General features: G+C 41.3%; 1 protein-coding gene across 2 annotated transcripts in view; it reads left to right on the forward strand.

Annotated features, from left to right (window-relative positions):
* CD58 (CD58 molecule) overlaps positions 1–23,969 on the forward strand; it is a 94,617-nt gene that overhangs the window by 50,076 nt on the left and 20,572 nt on the right. For both annotated transcript variants that reach the window (XM_021002653.2, XM_021002642.2), the window contains exon 4: positions 19,492–19,740. In XM_021002653.2, coding sequence (XP_020858312.1) covers positions 19,492–19,740 — 249 coding nt within the window. The remainder of the gene's footprint in view (positions 1–19,491; positions 19,741–23,969) is intronic.

Raw genomic sequence — 23,969 nt, forward strand, 5'->3', positions numbered from 1 at the left:
TCCACAGTAAGTCTTTGTGAGCTGTTCTGGACAAAAACTTCCATCTGCTGGTGATCTCTTTTCTGGAAATAAGCCTGCCCACATCCACAAGGTGTCCTTAGACAGCACTCATCAGACCTGTACCTGAAGTCCGTCCAGCTTGGTCAAGTCAGCCAGAACGTAAAATCAGCTGGTAGAGTCTTCAGGACCCTGAGGTTGCTGCCACACCACACCATACCATACCACAGTGAGATGTTCCAGGGGTAGGGAATCTTCAGCCTTGAGGCTGCATGTGGCCCTCTAGGTCCTCAAGTGCAGCCCTTTGATTGAATCCAAACTTCACAGAATAAATCCCCTTAATAAAAGGATTCCCTACTCCTATGCTAGACTTTAGTGAAGGATATATTTTATATAGATATTGAAAAAGATACATTTTCCCACTATTTTAAAAGACTTTTGCAGTGGATAATTATGGGAATAAGATTTGACAGTTACAAGACATCTTCATGCAGGTGTTCTTTTTCTTGGAGCTTTCTAATCCTTGGATTTGGGATGGGAGGGGGAAAGTATGTGTCCACATTGTTTCTCTGATTGAATGGAAGCTCTTTGAGGTCAGAGATCGTTTCATGTTTGTCTTTGTATCTCTGGTGTCTGTTACATAGCAGACAATTAGGCTGTTCAGTTGTTTTGAGTCATGTCTGACTCTTCATAACTCCATTTGGTTTTTGGCAAAGATACTGGAGTAGTTCGCCATTTCTTTCTCCAGCTCATTTGACAGATGAGGAAACTGAGGCAAACGGGGTAAAGTGACTTGCCCAGGGTCACACAGCTAGTAAATATCTAAGGGCAGATTTGAACTCAGGAAGATGACTCTTCCTGACTCCAGGCCTGGTTCTCCTATTCACTACACCACCTAGTAAATGCTTATTGATTTATTGTTTCACTGAATTGGTGTACGTGGTGTAGGGGTATATGTGTAGTAACATTCTCGAGTGGAGAAGCGAAAGGATCATACGTCTAAAACTGGAAAAGACATTGGCAGTCATCTGTCTTAACCTTTTCATTTTACAGTTGAGGAAACTGAGATCCCGGAAGATTAAATCACTTGTCCAACCATCCTCACTCTGCTAGAATTCCTGGCAAACCATGGAAAGGAGAGGGTGATGGCACTGATGAGATCACTACAACTTTATGTTACAAAATCTCAGCTTCACTGCAGAAAGGCAGTCCTTTTATACCTCTTTAATCAGTTCAATATCCTGCTCACAAGAATGGCTATCCCAAAGTCTTTCTCCCTAAGCTTCTCAGGATACCATCTCAACCCACACTCTTAGTTGAGAAGCTTGCCTCATTCTTCACCAAAATAACAAGTCATTTGTCAGTAGCTCTTTCTTTTTTTCTACTGTTCATCTCCTATCACTCAGATTTCTTCCCCTACCATTTTCTCCTATACCCATTTCACAAGTGGCCGTTCTCCTTGTCAAAGTGAAACCCTCTACATACACTCTTTATCCCATCCCATCCCAACTTCTCCAGCAGCTTGCCCCTCCGTCATCCCCACTCGTTTGCTAATATTCAATCTCCCTAGCTATGGCTCTTTCCTTTTTGCCTGTGAACATGCCCACGTCTCCTCCATCTTTAAAATAAATCCTCACTTGATCCTACGCATCTCAGCTTGCTAACATCCTCTATTTTTCTCCCTTTCATGGCTAAACTCCTTGAGAAAGCTGTTTACACTCAGCACTTCACTTTCTCTCCTCTCTCTTTTTAACTAACTAAAGTCTGGCCATCTTCATCTTTCAGCTGAAAATGTTCTCTCTGAAGTTACTGATGATCTCTTAAATGCCAAATTTGATGGCTGTTTCTTAATCCTGGCCTTCCTGACCTCTCTGTGGCCTTTGATGCTGTCAAACACCCTCTCCTTCTGTATATGCTATCCTCTACGTTTTTGTTACACTGCTCTCTGGCTGCTCCCGTGCCTGGAATGCTCTTATCCCTTATGTCCATCTCCTATCACTGACAATTTGCCATGCCTGGAATTCTCTCTCTCTCTCTCTCTTTCTCTCTCTCTTCTCTCTCTCTCTCTCTCTCTCTCTCTTCTCTCTCTCTCTCTCTCTCTCTCTCTCTCTCTCTCTCTCTCTCTCTCTCTCTCTCTCTCTCTCTCTCTCTCTCTTTCTTTCTCTCTTACTTCTACTTCCTGGCTTCCTTGGCTTTTGTCAAGACTCCATTCAAATCCAACTTATTGTAGGAGGCTTTTCTCAGTCTTCCCCTTTTCCCTCTCCCACCTCCCCCCACTTCCATTTGAGATTTACCTTCCATAAATATATGATAATAGTAATAGCTAATATTTATATAGTGTTTCCTATGTGCCCAGCACTGTGCTAGGTATTTTACAGATATCATCCCCCTTAATCCTCACAACAGCCCTGGGAGGTAGGTGCTATTATTATCCCCATTTTACAGATGAGAAAATTGAGATGAACAAAGGTTAAGTGACTTGCCCAGGGTAAGACAGCCAGTAAGTCTCTGAGGCTGGATTTGAACTCTGATCTCCTTGACTCCTGGTCCAGCTCTCTATCCATTGTGCCACCAAGGTACTCCAACTGTATGAATGTTTTATATGTACAGTTTTTTCCATGTCTCCCCCATTAGTATGAGAACTCCTTGAGGTCGGGGACCATGTTTTTGCCTTTCTTCATATCCCCTATGCTTGGTCAAATGACAGCCGTAGAGTGAGAATGTAAATTTCCTTATCAGTAAAATGAGGGGATTGGACCAGAAGGCCTGTGAAGTTACTTCCAGATCTAAATCTGGGTTTCTAGGATTCTTGCCCACATCTTTGTGTAAATCCTCAAATCCATTTAACACATTGTAGGCCTTCCCTTAGGCTATCCATTTGTTCTCTCTCTGTCTCTGTCTCTGTCTCTGTCTGTTTCTCTCTCTCTCTCTCTCTCTCTCTCTCTCTCTCTCCATGACTGGCCTCACTTTCGTAGATATGATCTATTCTTCAAAATACTATCTTTGGTCCAGCCTACTTATACCTACTATATCTCTTTCCATTGATCATCAGTAAGTTTGATTTTTCTGAGATTGTGATGTTCCATGCTTTGTAATCACATAACAACCCTCAGAGAATATTGATGCTAAGAGAATGGATTTTCAGGGCAATGAGTCTCACTTGGAGTCATGGGAAATTCTATAAAGTTTCCTAAATGAAATTCTAGTTTCGAGGACACTAGACTCATTAAGACAAGGTAGTATAGTGGAAAGATTGCTGAACTTGGAGTTAAGAGAAACTGGGTTCCAATCCTACCTCTGACATGTACTCACATGGCCCTAAGCAAATCACTTAATTTCTCCAAACCTCAATCTCTTCTTCTGTAAAATGGCACCTACCTCACAGAGCTATTCTGAGGCCCAAATGAGATAACATAAGGAGTAAAGTATATCTTGACCCTTAAAGCACTGTGTATACATTAGCTGCTGTTGGTTATGGATTAGCCATTTAGAGTTGGAAAGGCACTTAGAGGTTATCAAATCCAACCTCCTCATTTTAGAAATAGGGAAAATGAGACACAGAGATTACTTGACTTGCTCAGAGTCATAGAGCCAGCAAAGGACTAAGGCAAGACCTAACCCTGGGTCTTCTGACTCCAAATCCACTACCCCATCCACTATGCCATTCTCCTATTAGTGGTCACAGTTTCAGGCATGACTACTATATAAAAACAGATAATTATAGAATCAGAGACCAACTAATTTAATGCACACTGGAATAAGAAACCCCTCTCCACTCTGAAAATCTCAGGGCTCAAAGGGATTGCAGAGTTTTAATCCCCCCTCCTGCCCAGTAAAGAGGTCCCCTCCACTGTCTTCCTGACAGGGAATCATCCATCCACCGTCTGCTTGAATACATCCAGTAATGGGAAAGTTCCTCCCCACTCCATGTTTCTTGAATATTTCTCTTTTTTGGCCTCATTTTTCATTTTTTAATATTTTATTTTTCCCCCATTACATGTTTAAAACAATTTTTAACATTTGTTTCTTTAATATTTCTAAATGTTTCTTACGACGGACCAAAAACTCCCTGTGGCTGTTATGTTCTATTCTTTACAGACATACCAGGAATTCATGTGCGCCTGTTTGAATCAGAGGGCCGGCTCTTCGGGCCCCAAACCAATTTTTTTATCTCACCCATTGAAGTTATCATGCTTTCTAAACCCATATTTCTTGTTTTCAAATGGCTAGCAGGCTAGAATCAGTGAAGCTTGTCTTAAAAATAGCATCTGCTCAGCCGCCACGTGCTGGAGAGGCACTCCCAGTTTGTTGGCACATTCTGCCCCTTCTCTCAGATGGCTCACTGTAAGAGGACGTAGGCCCTTAAAAGTAAGATGTACAAATCCGCTTCCCCCTTGACCACTTTCAGTTCTATGTTCCTTTGCACATAGGAATGCCTGATCATCTAAAAGCAGTGGTTTTTCTGGTGAACTGGGGGTTGGGGAGGAGAATGGACATGTGGCAAATGGCACTGGCTTCAGCAAAAGGTATTTTCCTCTGCATTTCTACGAGCTCAGTTCCACGGACAGATGTGCTGTTCTCAATCAGGCCACATCTGGGGCTACTAAAAATGGACCGACCTGGGGTTGTTGCCATTTCTTTTTTTTTTTTTAACATTTATTTATTTGATTTATTTAGCATTTTAGCTTTCCCCAGTTACACGTAAAAACAATTTTTAACATTTGTTTTTGAAACTTTGAGTTCCAAATTCTCTCCTTTCCTCCCTCTCTACCCCATCCCTCCAGATTGAGAAGGCAAGCAATTTGATATAGATTATACACATGTAGTCATGCAAAACATATCCATAATAGTTGTGTTGTGAAAGAAAACAGACAAAAAAAAAATAAAGAAAAATAAAGAAAGGTTAAAAAAAAAGTATGCGTCAGTCTGTATTCAGGCACCATCAATTCTTTGTCTGGGGAAGGATGACATTTTTTAATCATAAGTCCTTCAGAATTGTCTTGGATCATTGTATTGTGAGAATAGCGAAGTCATTCACAGCTGATAATTTTACAATGTTGCTGTTACTTTGTACACAGTACCTTTCACTTTTCATCAGCCCATGTAAGTCTTTCCAGCTTTTTCTGAGAACATCCTGCTCATCATTTCTTATAGAACAATAGTATTCCATCATAATCACGTGCCATACTTGTCATTTCTTGACTGTGGTTATTTTTTTCGTATAAGTTGGGGAATTAGGAAAATCTGTCCTTATACTAAGAAACTTCTAAGAAGTGGTTGCAACTTTAGCTTTAAATTTTTTTAAATATATACAAGTATGATACAATTTTTAGCTCTTTCTCCTTTTCTTCTAGGAATTCTAACTGACCTAATTGAAAAATATTTAACAAGAAAAAATATTTTGTGGTGATGAGCCAATGTTTCCAAGTGAAAAGTAGACATCAGTCTTAAGTCTTATGTGGCAGAACAAACTAGAGAGAAGATAAGCCCCTTCCTCAGTTAGGAATCCCAAAATCTCAGAATAAGAAGGGACCTGAGAGTATGTTCAGTCCCGTCAGTCAGCAGTAATTTATTGAACGATGACTACGGGCCAAGTACTATGCTAAATGCTGAAGATGCAAAGAAAAGCAAAAAACAAAACAAAAACAAATGAAATCTCCCCTCCCCCAAAACCTGTCCCTGCCCCAAAGGAGCTGACATTCAAAAGAAAGAGATAGCATGTGAAGAGAGGATGGGAGGGAGTCGGAAGGGGAAGGCAGTAGTAGCTGAGGGGCAGCAGCACGCCTCCTACCCAAGGTGAGATTGAAACAGGTTGGAAGGAAATAGGAAGCTCAGAGTCAGAGGTGAGAGAACAGAGTATTGAAGGCCTGGGGACCTGCCAGTGCAAAGGCACCCAGTTAAGACACACTGTCTAGTAGTCCAGTCCAGCCTTGATCAGAAGTCCCTCTACAACATACATCCCTTATAAGCGATCATCTAGCCTCCATTTTAAGACCTTCTGTAATGGGAAACCTGGGGCAGCTGGGTGGTGCCATAGTGCATAGAGTGCCTAGCCTGCAGTCAGGAAGACTGATCATCATGGGTTCAGATGTGGCCTCAAATGCTTCTTGGACAAGTCACTTAACTCTGTTTGCCTTAGTTTTCTCATCTGTCAAATGAACTGGAGAAGGAAATGGCAAACTATTCCAGTATCTCTGCCAAGAAAACCCCAAAAGGGGTCATGAAGCATTGAGCATGACCACACAACAACTGAAAGGGGAAACCATCTTCTTTTCCAGGCAGCCCATTGCACTTTGGAATAGAAATACTGAGGAAGATGCCTTACAGAGAGCCCACATCTTCCTCTCTGAAACCTCCACCTCCTGCTCCCAGTTCTGCCTTGTGTGGCCAAGCAGAACAAGTCCCTCTTCTTCATGACTCATGGCAGCCAGGTGGCACAGTGGATGGAGTGCTGAACCTGGAGACAGGAAGACCTAGGGAATTTAAAGAGGCTTTGACAAGAGGTAGCCTGATAGAGTGAAAAGAATATTGGTTTTGGAGTCAGAGGACCTGGGTTCAAATCCTTCCTCTGTTCAATTATTTACTATGTCATCGGGGGCAAATCACAAGCTTTCTGAACCTCAGTTTCCTCATCTGTAAACAACACTAGCCTTTCTTAGTTACTGTCTTCCTCTGCCCTCTTTTTTCATGGAGACCCTTCTCCTGCTAAGATGACGTGGAAAAACAGATGGTTTTTAGCAACCGACGACCTGAAATTGAATCCTGGCTCTGTTACTTCCTGTATGGGACTCAGGGCAAGTCGTTTATTTGTCAGAAGGACAGAGGTGGACTTGATGACCTCTGAGGTTCGTTCATAGGCAGCTGGGCAGTACGGGGGATAGAACACTGGGCCTGGAATCAGGAAAGGTTGAGTTCAAATCCAGCCTCAAATATTTACTAGTTGTATGATGCCGGGCAAGTCAGTTAAGTTCTGTTTGCCTCAATTTCCTTAACTATAAATGAGGATGACAACACTACCTACCTCACAAGGTTGTTGTGAGAATCAAAAGAGATGGCATATACTAGGCGCCCTATAAATGCTTATTCCTTTCTCCTTCATTTCAGCTCTAACCCTGTGGTTGGTCCTAGACCTCTTTCCTATAGAATCCTTCTCTGTCTGGTGCCAAGGGGAACCTCACTTTCTCCTGAGGGCACCACATCTCTTGGCGCCCTGTCCAAGGCTGACTGCCTCCCGAAACCCAGGGCCAGAAGGAGGAGTTGGCCTCCTCTTTGCTCCCCACTGCTACTCTCTCTGCCACCATCACTCAGTAACTGCCTGTCCTTTAAATCACTCTTCATCCTCTCCATTTGCTTTGCTTGCTCTTCTTTATCTCCCCAGTTTTAGTACAGTTTAGTACACATTTGATGTTCAGTCATTTCAGTCGTTTCTGACTCTTCATGATTCCGTTTGGGGTTTTCTTGGCAAAGATACTGGAGTGGGTTGCCATTTCCTTCTCCAGCTCATTTTACAGATGAGGAAACTGAGGCTAACAGGGTTAAGTGACCTGCCCAGCGTCACATAGCTAGTAAGTATCTGATGCAGGATTTGAACTCATGAAGATCAGTCTTCTTGACTTCAGGCCTAGCACTCTGTGCACTATGGCAGCACATGGTAAACATTTAATAAATACCCTTTCTGTGTCTCTGTCTCTCTCCCTCCATCCATCTATCATAACCCCTTGTTGCTGTCATCTGTGGGCCTCCATGTCCTTTCCCTCCTTCCCAGTAAATTTATCATCTTATCCTCCCAGCCCCTTTTCTTTTCCAACCTTGACTTCTCAATTTCTCAGCCTGCTCAGCTCCTTTGATACCTTTCTTTATTCTCTTGAAAACACAAAAAAGTTTGTGCCATACTCAATCACAGAATATGAGGAGACCTTAGAAAGAACACCATCTAAGCCAACCCATACCCCAAAGGAGACTCTCCATTCTGAGAGCAATGGGGTGATCCACATCTGAAATGGGGAGATCCAGCCCTTGCCTAAAGCCCCCCCAGGGAGGGCAGACTTTATACTCTGAAGGCAGAACATTTCCATTGGAGAGAGCTTAGAATAGTTCCACTCACTATTCTAGACCTCCCCTTGGGAACCAAACACATCCAATCTAATCTCTTATCTACATGGGCCCTTCCTTTCTACCCATCTGAAGACTGCTGTTCTGCTCCATTCCCAGTCCCAGTAGACCAGGTTGCAGAGCCATTTGTAGATCTGTCGAGGTAAAGAATTTGGAAGAAGGAGAAGATAAAGTCAGGAAAGTAGGTTGGGGCCAAACTGTGGAGGGCTAAGGAGTTTAGATGTGTTCCTACAGAACATTGAAAGTTTTGGAATAGGAAAGAGACAAGATAAAAGCAGTAGGGGCAGCACAGCAGATAAAGTACTGGACTTGGAGCCAGGGAGACCTGGGTTCAAATCCTGACACTGAAATAGTGGCTGTGAAAGATACTTTATAGTCTCTCAGCCTCAGTTTCCTTATCTATAAAATGGGGATGACAACACATGCAATACCTCCCTCACAAAGTTGTTGTCCAAATCAAATGAGATCATGTATATAAATGTTAAAGTGCTCATCTTGGTTATTATTAAAGCAGTATTTTAGGAAAGCTAATTTGGAGCCAGGTCATACCAGCTGATAAAAGACAGTTTTTAAATTTTCTGTCTGAGGAGTTATACCTTAGAAATCAGAAAATTCTACAAATTAGGGTTTGATTTATTGTTTTATTGATTGTCTACACTTAATAAAGTGATGGAGAAAAAGTTAATAATGCAGATTTAATTTAAAAATGCATATTGTGCACATTTTCCCCCAAATAGGAGCTAGTTGTTAAACATTTCCCACCATACCCCTGAAATGGGAGCTGGTTGTTTACCATTTTCATTATACTCCTGGTTATAGTGTGAACTAGTACCAACTAGTTAGGAATACATGACAGACAGTAGATGAGAAATGGAAGTTTGGATTAGGGTGTTGTCATTGAAAGTGAGGATATAAGTTAACATCAGGAAAAATAAACAAACAGATAGGGTGAGTGGGACATGTTAGGCATATGATGAGGGAAGGCAGATATTGCTCTGAAGCTTTAGACTACAGCAGCTGGGTGAATCACTAATAGAGATAAGAAAATTAGGCTTGCGAGTCACATGTGAGTCACAAATAATCTGGGTTGGAGATGTGAGGGATACATCCATTTGGAGAGAGAGGAAAGGTTGTGCTTGGATACCTAGATTTTTGAGTCAAGGTAGAGATGGTTATTGAAGCCATGGATGTGAATATCAAATTACAAAGAGAGACAACCTCAAGACAAAGAAAAGGCCTGAGAACCAAGTCTCATGTGCATGTTGTTTCCCTCATTAAATTGTGAGCTCCTTGATATCAGAGACTGTCTTTTACCTTCCTTTGAATCGATCACATTTAGCACAGGGCCCGGCACATAGTAGGTGCTTAATTTTGACTGCCTAGATGGCAGGAGGAGGAAGATGAACCAATGAGGAACCAGTTTGGGTTCTAATAGCTTCAAGGGATTCCATGTAGTACAATGAAAAGTGCACTCACTGACTCTGGAGTCAGAGGATCTGGATTCAAATCCTCCCTCTGACCATTAGTGCTCCAGTGACTTTGGCTTTCTTAGCCTTGGTTTCCTCATCTTTAAAATCTGTAAAGAAGGAGTTGTTCTAAGGGGCAGCTAGGTGGCATAATAGATAGAGCACCAGCCCTGAAGTCAGGAGGACCTGAGGCCAAATCTGGCCTCAGACCAAACACTTGACACTAGCTGTGTGACCCTGGACAAGTCACTTAACCCCAACTGCCTAAAAATAAAAAATTTTAAAAAAAATTTGTTCTAGATGGCCTGTAAGACTCCTTCCAACTCTCCAGCTGTGATCCTGTGAGCTACCACAAGCATATTCATGCTCAGTATGTATTGTGTCAACCTTATTTGAGGATATATGGAGGCAAAGAAAAGGTAGTGGATTATCTCTGGCCCTGTTAAAAGAAATTTTTGTTTGAGGCCTTGCCTAATTAAAATAAGGCAGACTCAAAAATGAAATTTACAGTTATCCTTTCCACATCGTGGGTAAGGGAGGTGGCACCCCCTCAATGTAGAAAATCTACCTAAAATTTTTTGGTGTTCCTTCATACCAGAAAAAAAGTCTGAATTATTATGATATTAAAGGATAAAATATGTTGATATCATACAATGTTAATCATATATTTTATGCATTTCTGAGTTTCTGTGTTGTCTGCTGGCCTTCCTGTGTCATCTGTGGCTTCTGGAAAAACTCCCCCAAAATTCCCATTTAATTTCTTATGGCCCACGATATATCAAAACCTCAATGGGGAAAGTTGCCCCCTGCTTTTATAGAAAATTTGCTGAATAAGGGAAAGACAGTCCTGATAGGTAAACCTTTCTAAAGGAGGAGGCGCTTGTGCCCTCTTGGCTTCTCCCTTATTACAGCAGCATAGGGAAATGAGACTAGTGCTAAGGAGATGAGATCAAAATGCTTGCCAGCAGCCCTTTCCCAGGGGCTGGCTGGAACATACTCCAAAGGCTAAGGAGATAGGATATCACCCTTTCGTCCAGGCTGACTGGCACATAGTGGCTGATTCTGCAGCGCCCCACATAGTCATAGCTGCTCTACATGACTCGCCTGGCCTCAGAACCTTCCCCTTATTTGGTGATGCAACAAGTACTAGGATTTTTGTCTCCCACGTCCCTGAATGTCTGTTAGAGCTAAGGAATTCATTCTTTGAACTTGGGTGATGTTTGTGCCTAAATAGGGACCTTAGACCAAGGATCAGGTGGGAAGGGAGCTGTCCTGAGCTCAGCTAGGGTCCAGGTAGTGTATACCTCTACCCTGGTAGAGTTTCCCTCTACCTCATTGGTAGGAACAGACTGTGTAGTACTGGGAGAAAAGAAGGGAGCAATCTGCTAGTTAGGAGCAATCATAGAATCTAGGAACTAGAACTTGAAAGCCTACCTTTCTACTCTGCCCCCACCAAAGGTCATCCCGACTTTGTTCCAGGTCTGGGATGAGGTGCCTACTACCTACCACCTGAGGCAGCACATTCACTTGTAATTCATGTGTTTATGTTAGAGTGAACAGGTAGCTTTCATTTCTTAGGAAATAGGAAAACCAGGAGAGAATATTGTTAGGAAATCTGAAAGAGGAGAGAGTATTAAGAAAGAAAGGAGGAAATAAGCATTTATTAAGCACCTACTATGTGCCAGGTACTGTGCTAAACACTCAACTTTTTATTTTTTGGCTAGGCAATGGGGTTAAGTGACTTGCCTAGGGTCACACAGCTAGTAAGTGTTATGTGTCTGAGGCTGGATTTGAATTCAGGTCCTCCTGAATCCAGGGCTGACGGTCTATCCACTACGCCACCTAGCTGCCCCTAACACTTTACATTTGATCCTCACAACCACCATGGGAGATAAATGCTATTATTACTCCCATTTTATAGTTGAGGAAACTGAGGCAGAAGTGAGTTGTCCAGGGTCACACAACTAGTAGCTGAGTCTAGATTTGCACTCATCTCTTCCTGACTTTAAGTCCAGAATTCTATCCACTCTGCCACCTAGTTGCTAGGAACAGATGGGGGGTGGGGGATGGAGCTGGTGTCAGATGAAAAGTAAAGAATGACAGTGAGCCATTAGTCTTGGAAATTAGAGATCATTTATACTAACCTTGGTGAGAACAATTGGAGAAGAGTGGTGTAGACAGAAATCGAATTTCAGAGGGTTTAGATGTGAGTGAATTGATGATTAGAAAGTAGAAGAACTAGCCATAGAGATTTTAGGGATTGTAAATTTCCGGAAATTTACAAGAGAAGGATTGGTTTTTTTTGTTTTAGAATAAGTATGACCTCAGTGTTTTTGTAAGCAGGAGGGAGGAAGTCTATACAGGATAAATAAAGAAATTGCTTCCTAAGAGTGAGAGCCCAATTGAATGAGATGATAGATTTGTAGTGAAGCCAGCTAGCACATTTGGGAGGACTTCTTACAGCAGTTCAAAGTAATTCAGGAGTAGGGGCAGAGAAGGTAAATGATGGGAGAGACCCAGTGGTGCTCTAGTAAATGTTTAACAATGGGTTTTCCTAGGTGCAGCTAGGTGGCACAGTAGATAGAACACTGGCCCTAAAGTCAGAAGGACCTGAGTTCAAATCCGGCCTCAGACCAAATACTTGACACTAGCTGTATGACCCTGGGCAAGTCATTTAACCCCAGTTGCCTAAAAAAAGGGGAGGGGGCTTTCCAAAAACGACAAACAATAGCCTGAATGCACGATATACTTTTAAGTTTAATTTGCATCATTATTGACATTTTCTCTGGTGACTTTCCTGAAGTCTAGATAGTCAGCAAAAGAACAAATCAAACCTTCATCTGGAGCATTTTTTCACTCTTGAGGTATAAATACTCACACTGAACATTTCACAATTGGCTGTGGCTCCAGTCCACCACTTGGCAGTGAGTGACTCAGGGTTGGGAGTCATGCAAGTGGAAAGCAGGGGATGGTGGTTAGACAAGGGATTCCAAGACCAAGGACAGATCACTGCTAAAGTGGTTATCTCCTAGGGAAGGAAGTGGTTAGAACCTTTGTAACAGATCTGAATAACAAGGACATAGCATGATAGGGAAGAAGGAGCTGTATTCTGTCTTGAAGGGAAGATACCAGGATCCCAGTACTAAATTTGTCACCCTGGCTATGTGGCCTTTTGTTTGTTTAAACAGTCAGAAAACCAAGAGAGAGTGGTGTCATGGGATCTGAAAGAAGAAGAGGGTATTAAGAAAGAAGGAAGGAAATAAATGTCTATTAAGCACCTACTATGAGCCTCGCACTGTGCTAAGTGCTTTGCAAATATTATCTCATTTGATCCTCACAACAACCCTGGGAGGTGGGTGCTATTATTATTCCCATTTTACAGATGAGGAAACTGAGGCAGACAGCAGTTAGGTGACTTGTCCAAGGTCACACAACTAGTAATTGTCTGAGGCCAGATTCACATATCATCACATAGAAAATTAAGGTGTGGGACTACTTGGACTTTCAGTTCTAACAATCTGTTAAGCTAGAGAGGTACTTGAAAGACCAGTGGTTGTGCTAAGGGCACAGATCAGGTTTAACAAGAGCAAGGCAGGAAACACAGGAGATCAGTTGCTTGTGGGTAATAAAGGAAGAGTCAGGATGGCTCTTGAGATGTCAAACCTGGTTAACTAGAAGAATGGCAGTGCTATTAACAGAAAGAGGAAGAATGAATCCTCCAAGGATTATGTGTTTATTTTTAAAGATGGTTTTTCTTTTTTTTTAATATTAATTTATTTATTTTTAGTTTTCAACATTCACTTCCACAAGTTTTTGAATTCCAAATTTTCACCTCATCTCCCCCCTCCCCCCACCCCAAGATGGCATGCATTCTGAATACCACTTCCCCTAGTCTGTCCTCTCTTCTATCTCTCTCCCCTTCTTTTATCCCCTTCCCCTTCTATTTTCCTGTAGAGCAGGATAGACTTCTATACCCCATTTCCTGTATTTCTTATTTCCCAGTTGCATGTGAAAACATTTTTTTTAAAACATGTATTTTTAAAACTTTGAGTTCCAAATTTTCTCCCTTCTTCCCTCCCCACCCACCCTCATTGAAAAGGCAAGCAACTCAATATAGGTGGTACATGTGCAGTTATGCAAAACACTTCCATAGTAGACATGTTGTGAAAAACGAACTCTATTTTCCTTAATCCTATCCTGCCCTCCCATTTATTCTATTCTTTCTTTTGACCCTGTCCCTCCTCAGAAGTATTTGCTTCTTACCCTCTTTCCCAGTCTGCCCTCTTCTCTATCATCCCCCTGCTCTCTTTTCCCCTTCTCCCCCCTATTTTCCTGTAGGGTAAGACAGATTTCCATGCCCAATTGAATGTGTACGTTATTCCCTCCGTAAGCCAAATCCTATGAGAATAAGATTCCCTTGTTCCCTCTCACCTTCCCCTGTTTCCCCTCTCCACTGTGAGAGACTTTTCTTTTCTGTTTTTTTTTGTGAGATAATTTACCCCATTCTACCTCTCCCTTTCTTCTCTGAGTATCATCCTCTCTCATCCCTTAATTTTATTCTCCAGATATGACCCCTTAATCTTCAACTCACCCTGTGCCCTCTATCTATCTATCTATATATATACATACATATAATTTTTTTCCTTCAACTACCCTAATACTGACAAAGTTCTCATGAGTTACAAATATGATCTTTCCATGCAAGAATGCAAACAGTTCAATCTTAATAAGTCTCTTATGATTTCTCTTTCCTGTTTACCTCTTCATGTTCCACTTGAGTCCTGTATTTGAAAGTAAGAAGATGGTTTTTCAAAGGAATAGACTCTCTTGGGGTAGAATTTTAGCAGAGAGAGTTTTGGGTTTTCTGTGGGGACATCTTGGGATTCTTCAAATTATATCATGTAGGCAACCTCCTACTTCACCTACGGCTGTGACTTACTTTGTCATAATTCCCATTCTCTGCCCCTTCGGGGCTCCTTTAAATCCCTTCCTGGGCAAATCATACAGGGATGTACAGGAGCCAGCTTATACTCAGATGAGCTAATTGTTAAATTTTCAGTGTGAGCAATTATGCCTGGGGAATTAACAAAGCTATGTATAAATCAGGATTTTATAGATTATGTATTGTTTGTCTAGACCAGGAGTACCAAATTTGCTAGCAGATGAATGCTGCCTGAACCAGATGAAAATATAGTTGGACAATGTTGAATAAATAATGAAATGAATTTTGAATGAATGAAAATAAATACAAACACAATACATCATAATAATGTTAATTTATGGTTTTCTAAGTCAGTATGTGACCCACAAGGATCCATTTCTGTTGGAGTTTGACATCACTTCTCTACACTTCAGACAGTGATGGTGAAAATGCATTTATTAAGTGCCTACTATGTGCCAGGCACTGTGCATAAGTGCTGGGGATACAAAAAGAGGCAAAAGACAGTCCCTGCCTTCAAGGAGCTCACAATCTAATGGGGGAGACAACATGCAAACAAATGTATACAGAACAAACTATACACGGGATAGATAGGAAATAATTAAGAGAGGAAAAGCACTGGAATTGGGTGGAGGTGGGGAAGGTTTCCTTTAGAAGGTGGGATTTTAGTTGGGACTTAACAGAAACCAGGGAGGTCAGTAGCCTGAGCAGAAGAGGGAGAATATTCGAGGTAGGGGAGAGTTGGGGTGGGGAGTGAGGAGTGGTAAGTGGGGGAACAGTTAGAGAAAATGCCCAGAGCTGAGTGATGGAGGGGCTTGTTTGTGGAACAGCCCGGACACCAGTGGCACTGGATTGAAGAGTACCTGGCAGCAAATATGGTTTGAGTAGACTGGAAAGATAGGAGGGTTAAGGGTTAAGAAGGGCTTTGAACGCTGAACCCTTTGGGGAGAGCGGAAGTCCATCAGTGCTATATGTTGCATGTGTTTTCAGATTTTCAACACATTGATTAGCTGCATTGACTTTTTCCTCGTCTTCTTTTTCTTTTAAAAAATACTGTTTTTAAAATATAGGATGGTTCTCTGGGAGAGGGAGGGACACCAAGGGAAACTATGGTAATATAAAAAAATCAATAAAAACTTATTTTTTAACAAGAGCATCATACTTACGTGGCAAAGGATAACTATGGGGCGTCTCGATTTCATTGGTAAGTTACAGCATCAAGTTATAAAGGTCTTTGGCATGTTGCGTGGCCCCACTGTGGAGGAGATGTGTAGGAGGACTTAGACAAAAGTAGGATAATCAGCATAACATGGTGGGTAAAAAGACAGCCTCCTTTAGGAAGATTTGGATGCCAGCCTGTCTGCACCTTTCAGTGCCTAAGGCATCTCTCTAGAACAATAAGTAGAAGAGAAGGTTGAGATCTGAACTGATAAAGGGAGTTTTCTCACTGGGATTTCCACATAACAATGAAATCACAGGGTCAGAAAAAAAATGGACAAAAGTAGCACAGGCTGGGCAAGTATGTGTATGTTGAAATTTAGAGGGAACACCCAAATCAATGGTACCACAAATTCATCAAAATCTTATTGCATTATACAGAATTTAATACAGTATTACTTATATGATATTATAATTCATGTTCCTAAGGTGTAGCTCAGTGGATAGAGTGCTGAGCCTGGAGTCAGCAAGACCTGAGTTCAAATCCTGCCTCTGACACTTACCAGCTGTATGACCCTGGGCAAGTCATTTAACTTCTGTCTCCCTCAGGTCTTCTTATCTATAAATAGGTATAATACTAGCACGAGGTTGTTGTGAGGATCAAATGTGGATATATGTAAAGAACTTTGCTAATTTTAGGGTACAATATAAATGTCAGCTTTTATTATTGCTTTTATTGTTTTTAAACATGCCAACGCAAAGACTGATATTCCAAATAATGGCAACAACCTTTTCCTAAAGTCTCATTATACTTACCGCAGCCAGATAACTCTTTTATTAAAATATGCAAATATAATTGCAGAGTTCCACATCCCATTCCCCTGCCCCCCAATTTTGTATTTTCAGGTTACTCTAAATCTCATCTGACTCTCATTCTTTCAGAGACACACCTTAAAATCATCAAGGAAAACAACCATCATAATCACACCCTACCTCCGGGTCCCCCAGGAAAGGGAGTAGGCTGCGGGCTGGCTTCATGACTAAAATATGAAACAGTTAACCAATTAATAAGTGTTTATAATTAATTAATGCAATTCATTTCTCATTAAGAAAAGAGAGTTACATGCATAAAAGAAATGCCTGAAGTAGTCTATTTAAAGGTATTACTGCAATTCAGATTGAGGGCAAAGTAGTTCATCTCACTTCTATGAACAATCCCTTAGTATAGTGAGAAGGAAAAACAATACCAGAGTTAGCATTTCTCTGCGGTATAGGATTTCTCACTCTAGGAAGCCCTGAGTTCCAGTCCCTGATCTATTATAGTCTGTGTGATTTGGGGCAAGTCAGTTCAATTGGGCAGGTCTTTAGGCTTCAGTCTCCTATGTAAATGTAAAAAATGATAGGTTTGAAGTAGAGGATCAGTCAGTCAGAAAGTGTTTGTTAACCACTTACTATGTGCCAGGCGTTGTACTGAGGGCTGTAGCTACAAAGAAAGTCAAAAGCATGGTTCTGATTAGGGAAGAGTTGTATGAACTTATGTCGAGTGAAGAAAGCAGAATCAAGAGACGTGTTTCATGGAAAGAAAAATACTAAAAAAAATTCAGATTAAGGTAAATAACTAATATTGTTTCAGAAGACTGATGAAACGTTTTTTCGCAGGTTGATGGGGTTTTGGGATGTGGAAGTATGTCAGTTTCACTTGCTTAACTGTTTTTTGTTACAAAGGAGAGTGGGGGTAGAGGTAACTATATAAATGCTGTTGTTGTTTTTTTTAAATGCAGTAAATTTTAAAAAACAAAACAAAACAAAAAAGCATGGTTCTGATCCCTGTCGTCAAGAAGCTCACAATCTAATGGAATCTTTGAGGTCTCTTCCAGCTCAAAGATCTATGAAATATGTTTTCAGCATTCCATAGTTTCCTTCTGATTCCTTTCCTGCAAACCCACAGTCCCATCATGCTGCCACCTTGGCTGTTTCGGAGGCTCCACTAGACCCAGTAATGTCTGGGGCAAACAGTAGGAAAGGTGTCCTCAGATCAGCTTTTTAAGACAAATTCAGTTGTGGGCAGAGGAGCAGACCCACTTGAACCTGGGAATACAAGGCCCAATGGGGGAAGAAACCTGGAATGTTGCCCCACCCTGATGGTGACACAAAGGTTGTCCTTTATGGTCAGAAGCCTATCTTCATAATTATTCCTGTTATGTGCTGAACTCAGTTATTTCTACCTACAGAGGGCATGCAGGTACTCAGTGTCCTCTTTAATCTCCACCTCTGGTATAGAAGAACCGTGGTTACAGGCTAGGCACCACCCTGCATTCTGCTAGACCTTCCCTAGTCTCAGAATTCACCCACTTGACCTTTGCTTCATTCCTTGCTAAATAATTGGGCAACCTGGCAAATTAATTTAGCAATTGTGAATTATTAAAAAGTGACAGTAGCTTAATGTAACTGGTGTCTTATGGCTTAAAGCCATAACACTAAATCCGTGAATGAATGAATGAATGAATGAATGAATGAATGAATGAATGAAAAAGCCCTTATTCAGCCCTTGCTGTGTGCCTAGTACTATGCTAAGGACTGAGGATACAAATACAAGAAAGGTAGCAAGATAGGATGGGAAGATTGCTGGATTTGCATTCAGGGGACTTGGGTTATGTATACTAGTAGCCTTGCTGATCATCAGACAGTAGGGATACAGGGACTCACCCCAGTGGCCAGACACCATGAGCTATCAATTTAACTGTTCTGGCCCCAGGAGTTTCCAAATCATGCAAAGCATGAGGGAGGATTCTTCCCCCATAGTGCTTAGGGAAGGGAACTCTATACACTCCTGAGCTTATAAGGAAGACTAAGGCTCCTTATAGATTTGTAAATAGGGAGGGAAATAGAGAGACCTGTAATTTCTATGCTATAGGAGACTCCTGGATAAAGAAACTTGCCCTACTGGGATGGGTTGTCACCTTTTTCTGAAATTTATAGTCTTAGAGAGTCACTGAAAATTGAGAGGTTAAGTGACTTACCCAGAATCCACAGCCATGAGGTGTCTGAGGCAGGTCACTCTCCCTACTACTATTCACTGCCTCTCACATTTTTTTTTCTTTTAAATAGTATTTTTTCCAATTACATGTAAATATAGCTTTAATGTTCTTTTTTTTAATAAAATTTTAAGTTCCAAACTTTCTCCCTCCCTTCCTTCCCCTGTTCCTAAGATGCTAAGTAATTTGACATAGATTATATATGTGCAATCATATGACATTTCTATATTAGTCGTGTTGTGAAAGAAGAGACAGAACAAAAGGAAAAATACGAAATACAAAAAAATAATGTGAAAATAGTATGCTTTGATCTGCATTCAGATTTCATCAGTTCTTTCTCTGAATGCGGTTAGCATTTTCCATCATGAGTCTTTTGGAATTGCCTTGGCTCATTGTATTGCTGTGAAGAGCAAAGTCTTCTTAGCTTGATCATCATACAATGTTGCTGTTACTGTGTACATTGTTCTTCTGGTTCTGCTCATTTCACTTTGCATCGGTTCGTGTGTTTCCAGGTTTTTCTAAAATCCACTTGCTCATCATTTCTTATAGCACAGTAGTATTCCATCACAATCATATACCACAACTTGTTCAGCCATTCTGCAACTGATGGACATCCCCTCAATTTCTAGTTCTTTGCCACCACGAAAAGAGCCGCCATAAATACTTTTGTGCACATAGGTCCTTTTCCCCTCTCACATTTTTAAATGGCTGTTTTAAATGTACTTGGAGCACAAACCAGTTTCTGTTGTGATACGTAACTTGCTTGATTTTTTTTTCTCTCTAGAGAAACTTCTACAACCTGATCTCTACTGTTCTTTTGATGGTGAAAACATTACAGTTTCATGTAATGGGTCAGAAGACAGTCGCTTTCTAAATTACGAATGGCTGTTTCCTGGATCGTATGTGATTATGTCACCATCAAAGGTGCTGCTGAGGAATGCTGAAGATTTCCAACAAACAATCTCTTGCGTTACACGGAACCCTGTATCTACCAATGAATCTTCACTTTTTCTCAAGACCTGTGTCCCAGAGAGTGAGTATTCGTATGAAATTGACTACAGGAGGCAGTGGAGTGCAGTGGAAAGAGTGCTGCGATTAGAGTCGCAGGACTTGATTCTGTGAGCCAGGGTCAAAGCCTGGTTCATCAGCATCCTGCCTGTGTGACCTTGGACAAGTGATTTAACCTCTCTGGGCTGTAGGATCCTCATCTGAAAAGGGAATGGATTGGACTAGACTCATCCCTTTGAGCTCCAAATCTGTGAGCCTTAAGCCTCTGCAGTTCATATGCAGAAACTTGCCCAGTTGCAAATAGGTATGCTTAAACAGGTGAACTTTGCTCAAGAATCATTTGAGCGAAATGCTCATAGAGAGGCAGCTGTGGGTGCAATATAAGGAGCAACTTTCTAATAATTAGAATAATCCGACACTGGAATGGGTTACCTCAGGAGGTAGTGAATTCCTTAATCTGGGAAAACCAAAAACAGCAACAATACACTTTTTTTTTTAGGCAGTTGGGGTTAAGTGACTTACCCAGGGTCACATAACTAGTAAGTGTCTAAAACTTAATTTGAACTCAGGTCCTCCTGACTCCAGGGCCAGTGCTCTATCCACTGTGCCACTTAGCTACCCCAGCAATACACTTTTAAAGGAGGCAGTAATAAGCAGAACCAGATCAATAATATAATGACTATAACAATATAAACAAAAATGAAATTACCAGAAAAAAGACACTCTGAGAAGAACTAATAGTGAAACTGATCTCCAGCCTCTTAAAGGCAGGAAGGTGGGGGACTACCAGGGCACAATGTTGTATGTGTCATACACTGATATTGTACACATTAGTCACTGTGTAGTTTGTTTTTACTTAAAACTATTTTTTGTTGTTGCATGGGAGGATTCACCTCTGGGAATTGAGGGTGGAGGTGACTATAACCAGAAATGACCATGATGTAAAAAACAGAAGGCATCAGTAAGTTTTTGTTAATTTTTGAATTTAAAAATTTTAATTAAAAAATTTTTAAAAATTAAATTCAAATGCAATAATCTAAATTTAATTTTTTTTAATCTTCAAAATTAAAAATTAAAGTTAATTCTTAAGTTTAAAAAAATTAAATTAAAAAAATTGTCAAGTTTAAAGACAGCAAATGTCAAGTTCTTCTGTTTTGAGTTAAACAAAATGACAAAATAATGAGTTCCCTAAAGAGAAAAATAGATTTTGAGACTTTTTAGTCAGGCCATATGTTTAATAGCAGTTATAAAACCAGGAAGCAAAGACATAACATGTTTTTTTCTCAGACTTGTTCTTATTTTAGTCAGTCAATGATTTGTCACAAAAGAAACCAAATGGAAACTTGTATGTTTGGGGGAGTGGGAGGGGGGAAAGTGAATGGACTTTGCAGTCTGGGTGTGGTGGAGGAACAAAAAGTTATCGAGGTAGGAACAATTTCGTCATTTATGAGGTGCTGTGGTATTGTAGAGTGGGGGGGGGAGGAAAAGGGGTTGGGAGGATAGAGCTGAAAAGAAGCGGGAGATGCACAGATTTAGAAACCTCTCTACCCCAAATGTTCACATGGACTGTTTGGACCTGACCTGTGGTAGCGTCTTCCAAGCTGTCATTGGTCTGATCAGCCGTAGATGGACACACTGTGCCTTGACCCTGACACAGTGATGTCATTTTGGTCCACTTTGAGAATGAAGGACAGCCACCATTTCAGGAGGTCCATTAATCCATCAGGAGACAGCCTGAACTACAACCCTATTCACAAACTCAGAATTGGATGGGATTTCCAAAGTCATACACACACACACACACACACACACACACACACACACACACCCCCTCAATAGGACAAGTGGCCATGTACATTGACTTAACGTTTCTCATGGGTAAGGAATTCACTGCCTTCTGAGGTCACCCATTCCAATGTTGGGCTACTTTAATTATTAGGAAGTTGTTTACCTTATACTGGACACTTGCTGCCTCTCTATAATTTCTCCGCATGGCTCCAAATCTTTTACTGTTTAAAAATAAAAAAGCAGAACTCTAATCCCTCTGCCATGGGAAAGTTCTTCACATTCTTGAAGACAGCTATCATTTCTTCTCTAAGTTTTGTCTTCTCAGGCCTGGACATTCTCCATTTCTTCAACCCATCCTTGTACGGCATGGGCTGCTTGTCAGACTTTTTGTTTGTCCTTCATTCTTGAAGAGAACCAGGATGTCAGGAAGGTGATGCCATGACTTGCAGGTGAATTGGATTTAAGTGAGGGAAGGCTGTGAAAAAGTCACCAGCCTCACTTTCTCCTCTGGGGCCATCTGGGTCTAGTGGCCAGATATAGATCAGGATAATTGGAGATGGGCCCCTGTTAGACTCATAGCCCTCCTTTGTGTATTCACAACAGTTTTTCAATGTCCTTCCTCAAATGGGGTGCCCAGAACTGAATACAGGAAGTTACCCACACACATGATCTGCCCAAGGCAGAGTACCACAGCACCATAACCCTGAAGGCCTTCTCCACGTGAACTGCTCTTTCTCCATGCCTCCCTTGTCCTGTTCTTGAGGATAAGTGGATGACTTTACACTAATCCCTGTTATCTTATTGGATTGATACATCACTGAGATCTTTTGAGATCTAGATTTGGTCATCTGTTGTGTTAGCTACTTTTCCCAGTTCTTTGTAATCTGCAAATATCATATATCTAGCATGCTGTAGATATGTTTGTTTGCATGTTGCCTCCTCCATTAAATGATAAGCATCTTTGAGGGCAGATTGTCTAGTGGGGGCCATCTCCAGTTGTCCTGATATATTCTTGCCACTGGACCCAGATGGCTCCAGAGGAGAAAGCGAGGCTGATGGCTTTGCACAGCCCTCCCTCACTTAAATCCAGTTCCGTTGCAGGTCATGGCGTCACCTTTCTGATGTCATGGTCCTCTTGGAGAAGGAAGGACAAACAGCAATGACAACAATACGCAAATATTTTAAAATTCCATTTGTGTCTTCATTCCATTCATTGGTAAGCAAAAGAAATGTTGATTGGAATGGTCAGTCAGCTAGCATTTATTAAGCACCTACTATGAATCCTTGGGTCACTCAACTAAAGATCTCACTCCATGTTGGTATTGACCCACCCATTGTGGTAGAAAGAGTATTGGATAGGAAATGGGAAGTCCTGGGTTCAGATCCCAGCTCTGGTACTTACTACCTGAGTAATCACAGGCAAATGACTTGATCTTTCTAGACTTCAGTTTTCCTGTCTGTAAAATGAGAGGGTCTGTCATGGTCATCCCCCAACTCCCTGCTTCTAAGGGGCAGGGGATAGCTTTCATTATCGGTCCTCTGGGACCATTGTTATTAGTTCCTTCGTTAATTAGAGCTTGTATTTCTTTTGGTAATTTTATTTTTGTTTCCATTGTCATAGTCATTATTTTATTGATCTGGTTCTGCTTATAAAAGCCTCCTTTAAAAGTGTATTGTTGGGGCAGCTAGGTGGTGTAGTGGATAGAGCTCCGGCCCTGGAGTCAGGAGGACCTGAGTTCAAATCCAGCCTCAGACACTTGACACTTACTAGCTGCATGACCCTGGAAAAGTCATTTAACCCCAGTTGCCTCAGCCAAAAAAGAAAAAAAAAAGATTCTTGAGCCAGAGGTGTCAAACATGGGGCCTACAACAATCCTGAGTGCAGCCCAACTCAGATGAAAATGTAATTGGTGAAATATTTTACGAGACTAAATAGGTAACATCACATTTGGAAACTAAGTCAAAGTGCAATTCATGGATATCCCTGTGTTTGGATTAGTGGCCCCTCTTTCTGTTTGACCTTGACACCATGACTGGTCAGCTAAAAACATCTAGTTTGACTAGATCTGTGTTTTGATGCATTTTTCACCATTCTTTGGGTCCACTTGCCTGAGAAGTAATGAAGCAAGTATTTATTAAGTGCCTACTATATGCCAGGTACTGTGCTAAGCACTTTCCAAATATTATCTCCTTTAATTCTCAAAACAACCCTGGTGGTTGGGTGCCGAAACTGAGCAAACAGAGGTTGTGACTTGCCCAAAGTCGCACAGATGATCTGTGTCTGAGTCCGGATTCAAATTCAGGTCTTCCCTACTCCAGCCAGATCAAAGTACGCTTAGCTACTTAACTCATTAGCTGATAATTAAAGGGTTGTAATGTGTTGTAATGTGTAATGTGAGGCAGGTAGCCTAAGTATAGGGGGAGAAGCTGGGGACTGGGACAGGACACCTAGGATTGAATCCAAGG

The sequence above is a fragment of the Phascolarctos cinereus genome, unplaced genomic scaffold (assembly GCF_003287225.1).
Source record: "Phascolarctos cinereus isolate Bilbo 61053 unplaced genomic scaffold, phaCin_HiC Scaffold_5;HRSCAF=322, whole genome shotgun sequence".
NCBI classification, from domain to species: domain Eukaryota; kingdom Metazoa; phylum Chordata; class Mammalia; order Diprotodontia; family Phascolarctidae; genus Phascolarctos; species Phascolarctos cinereus.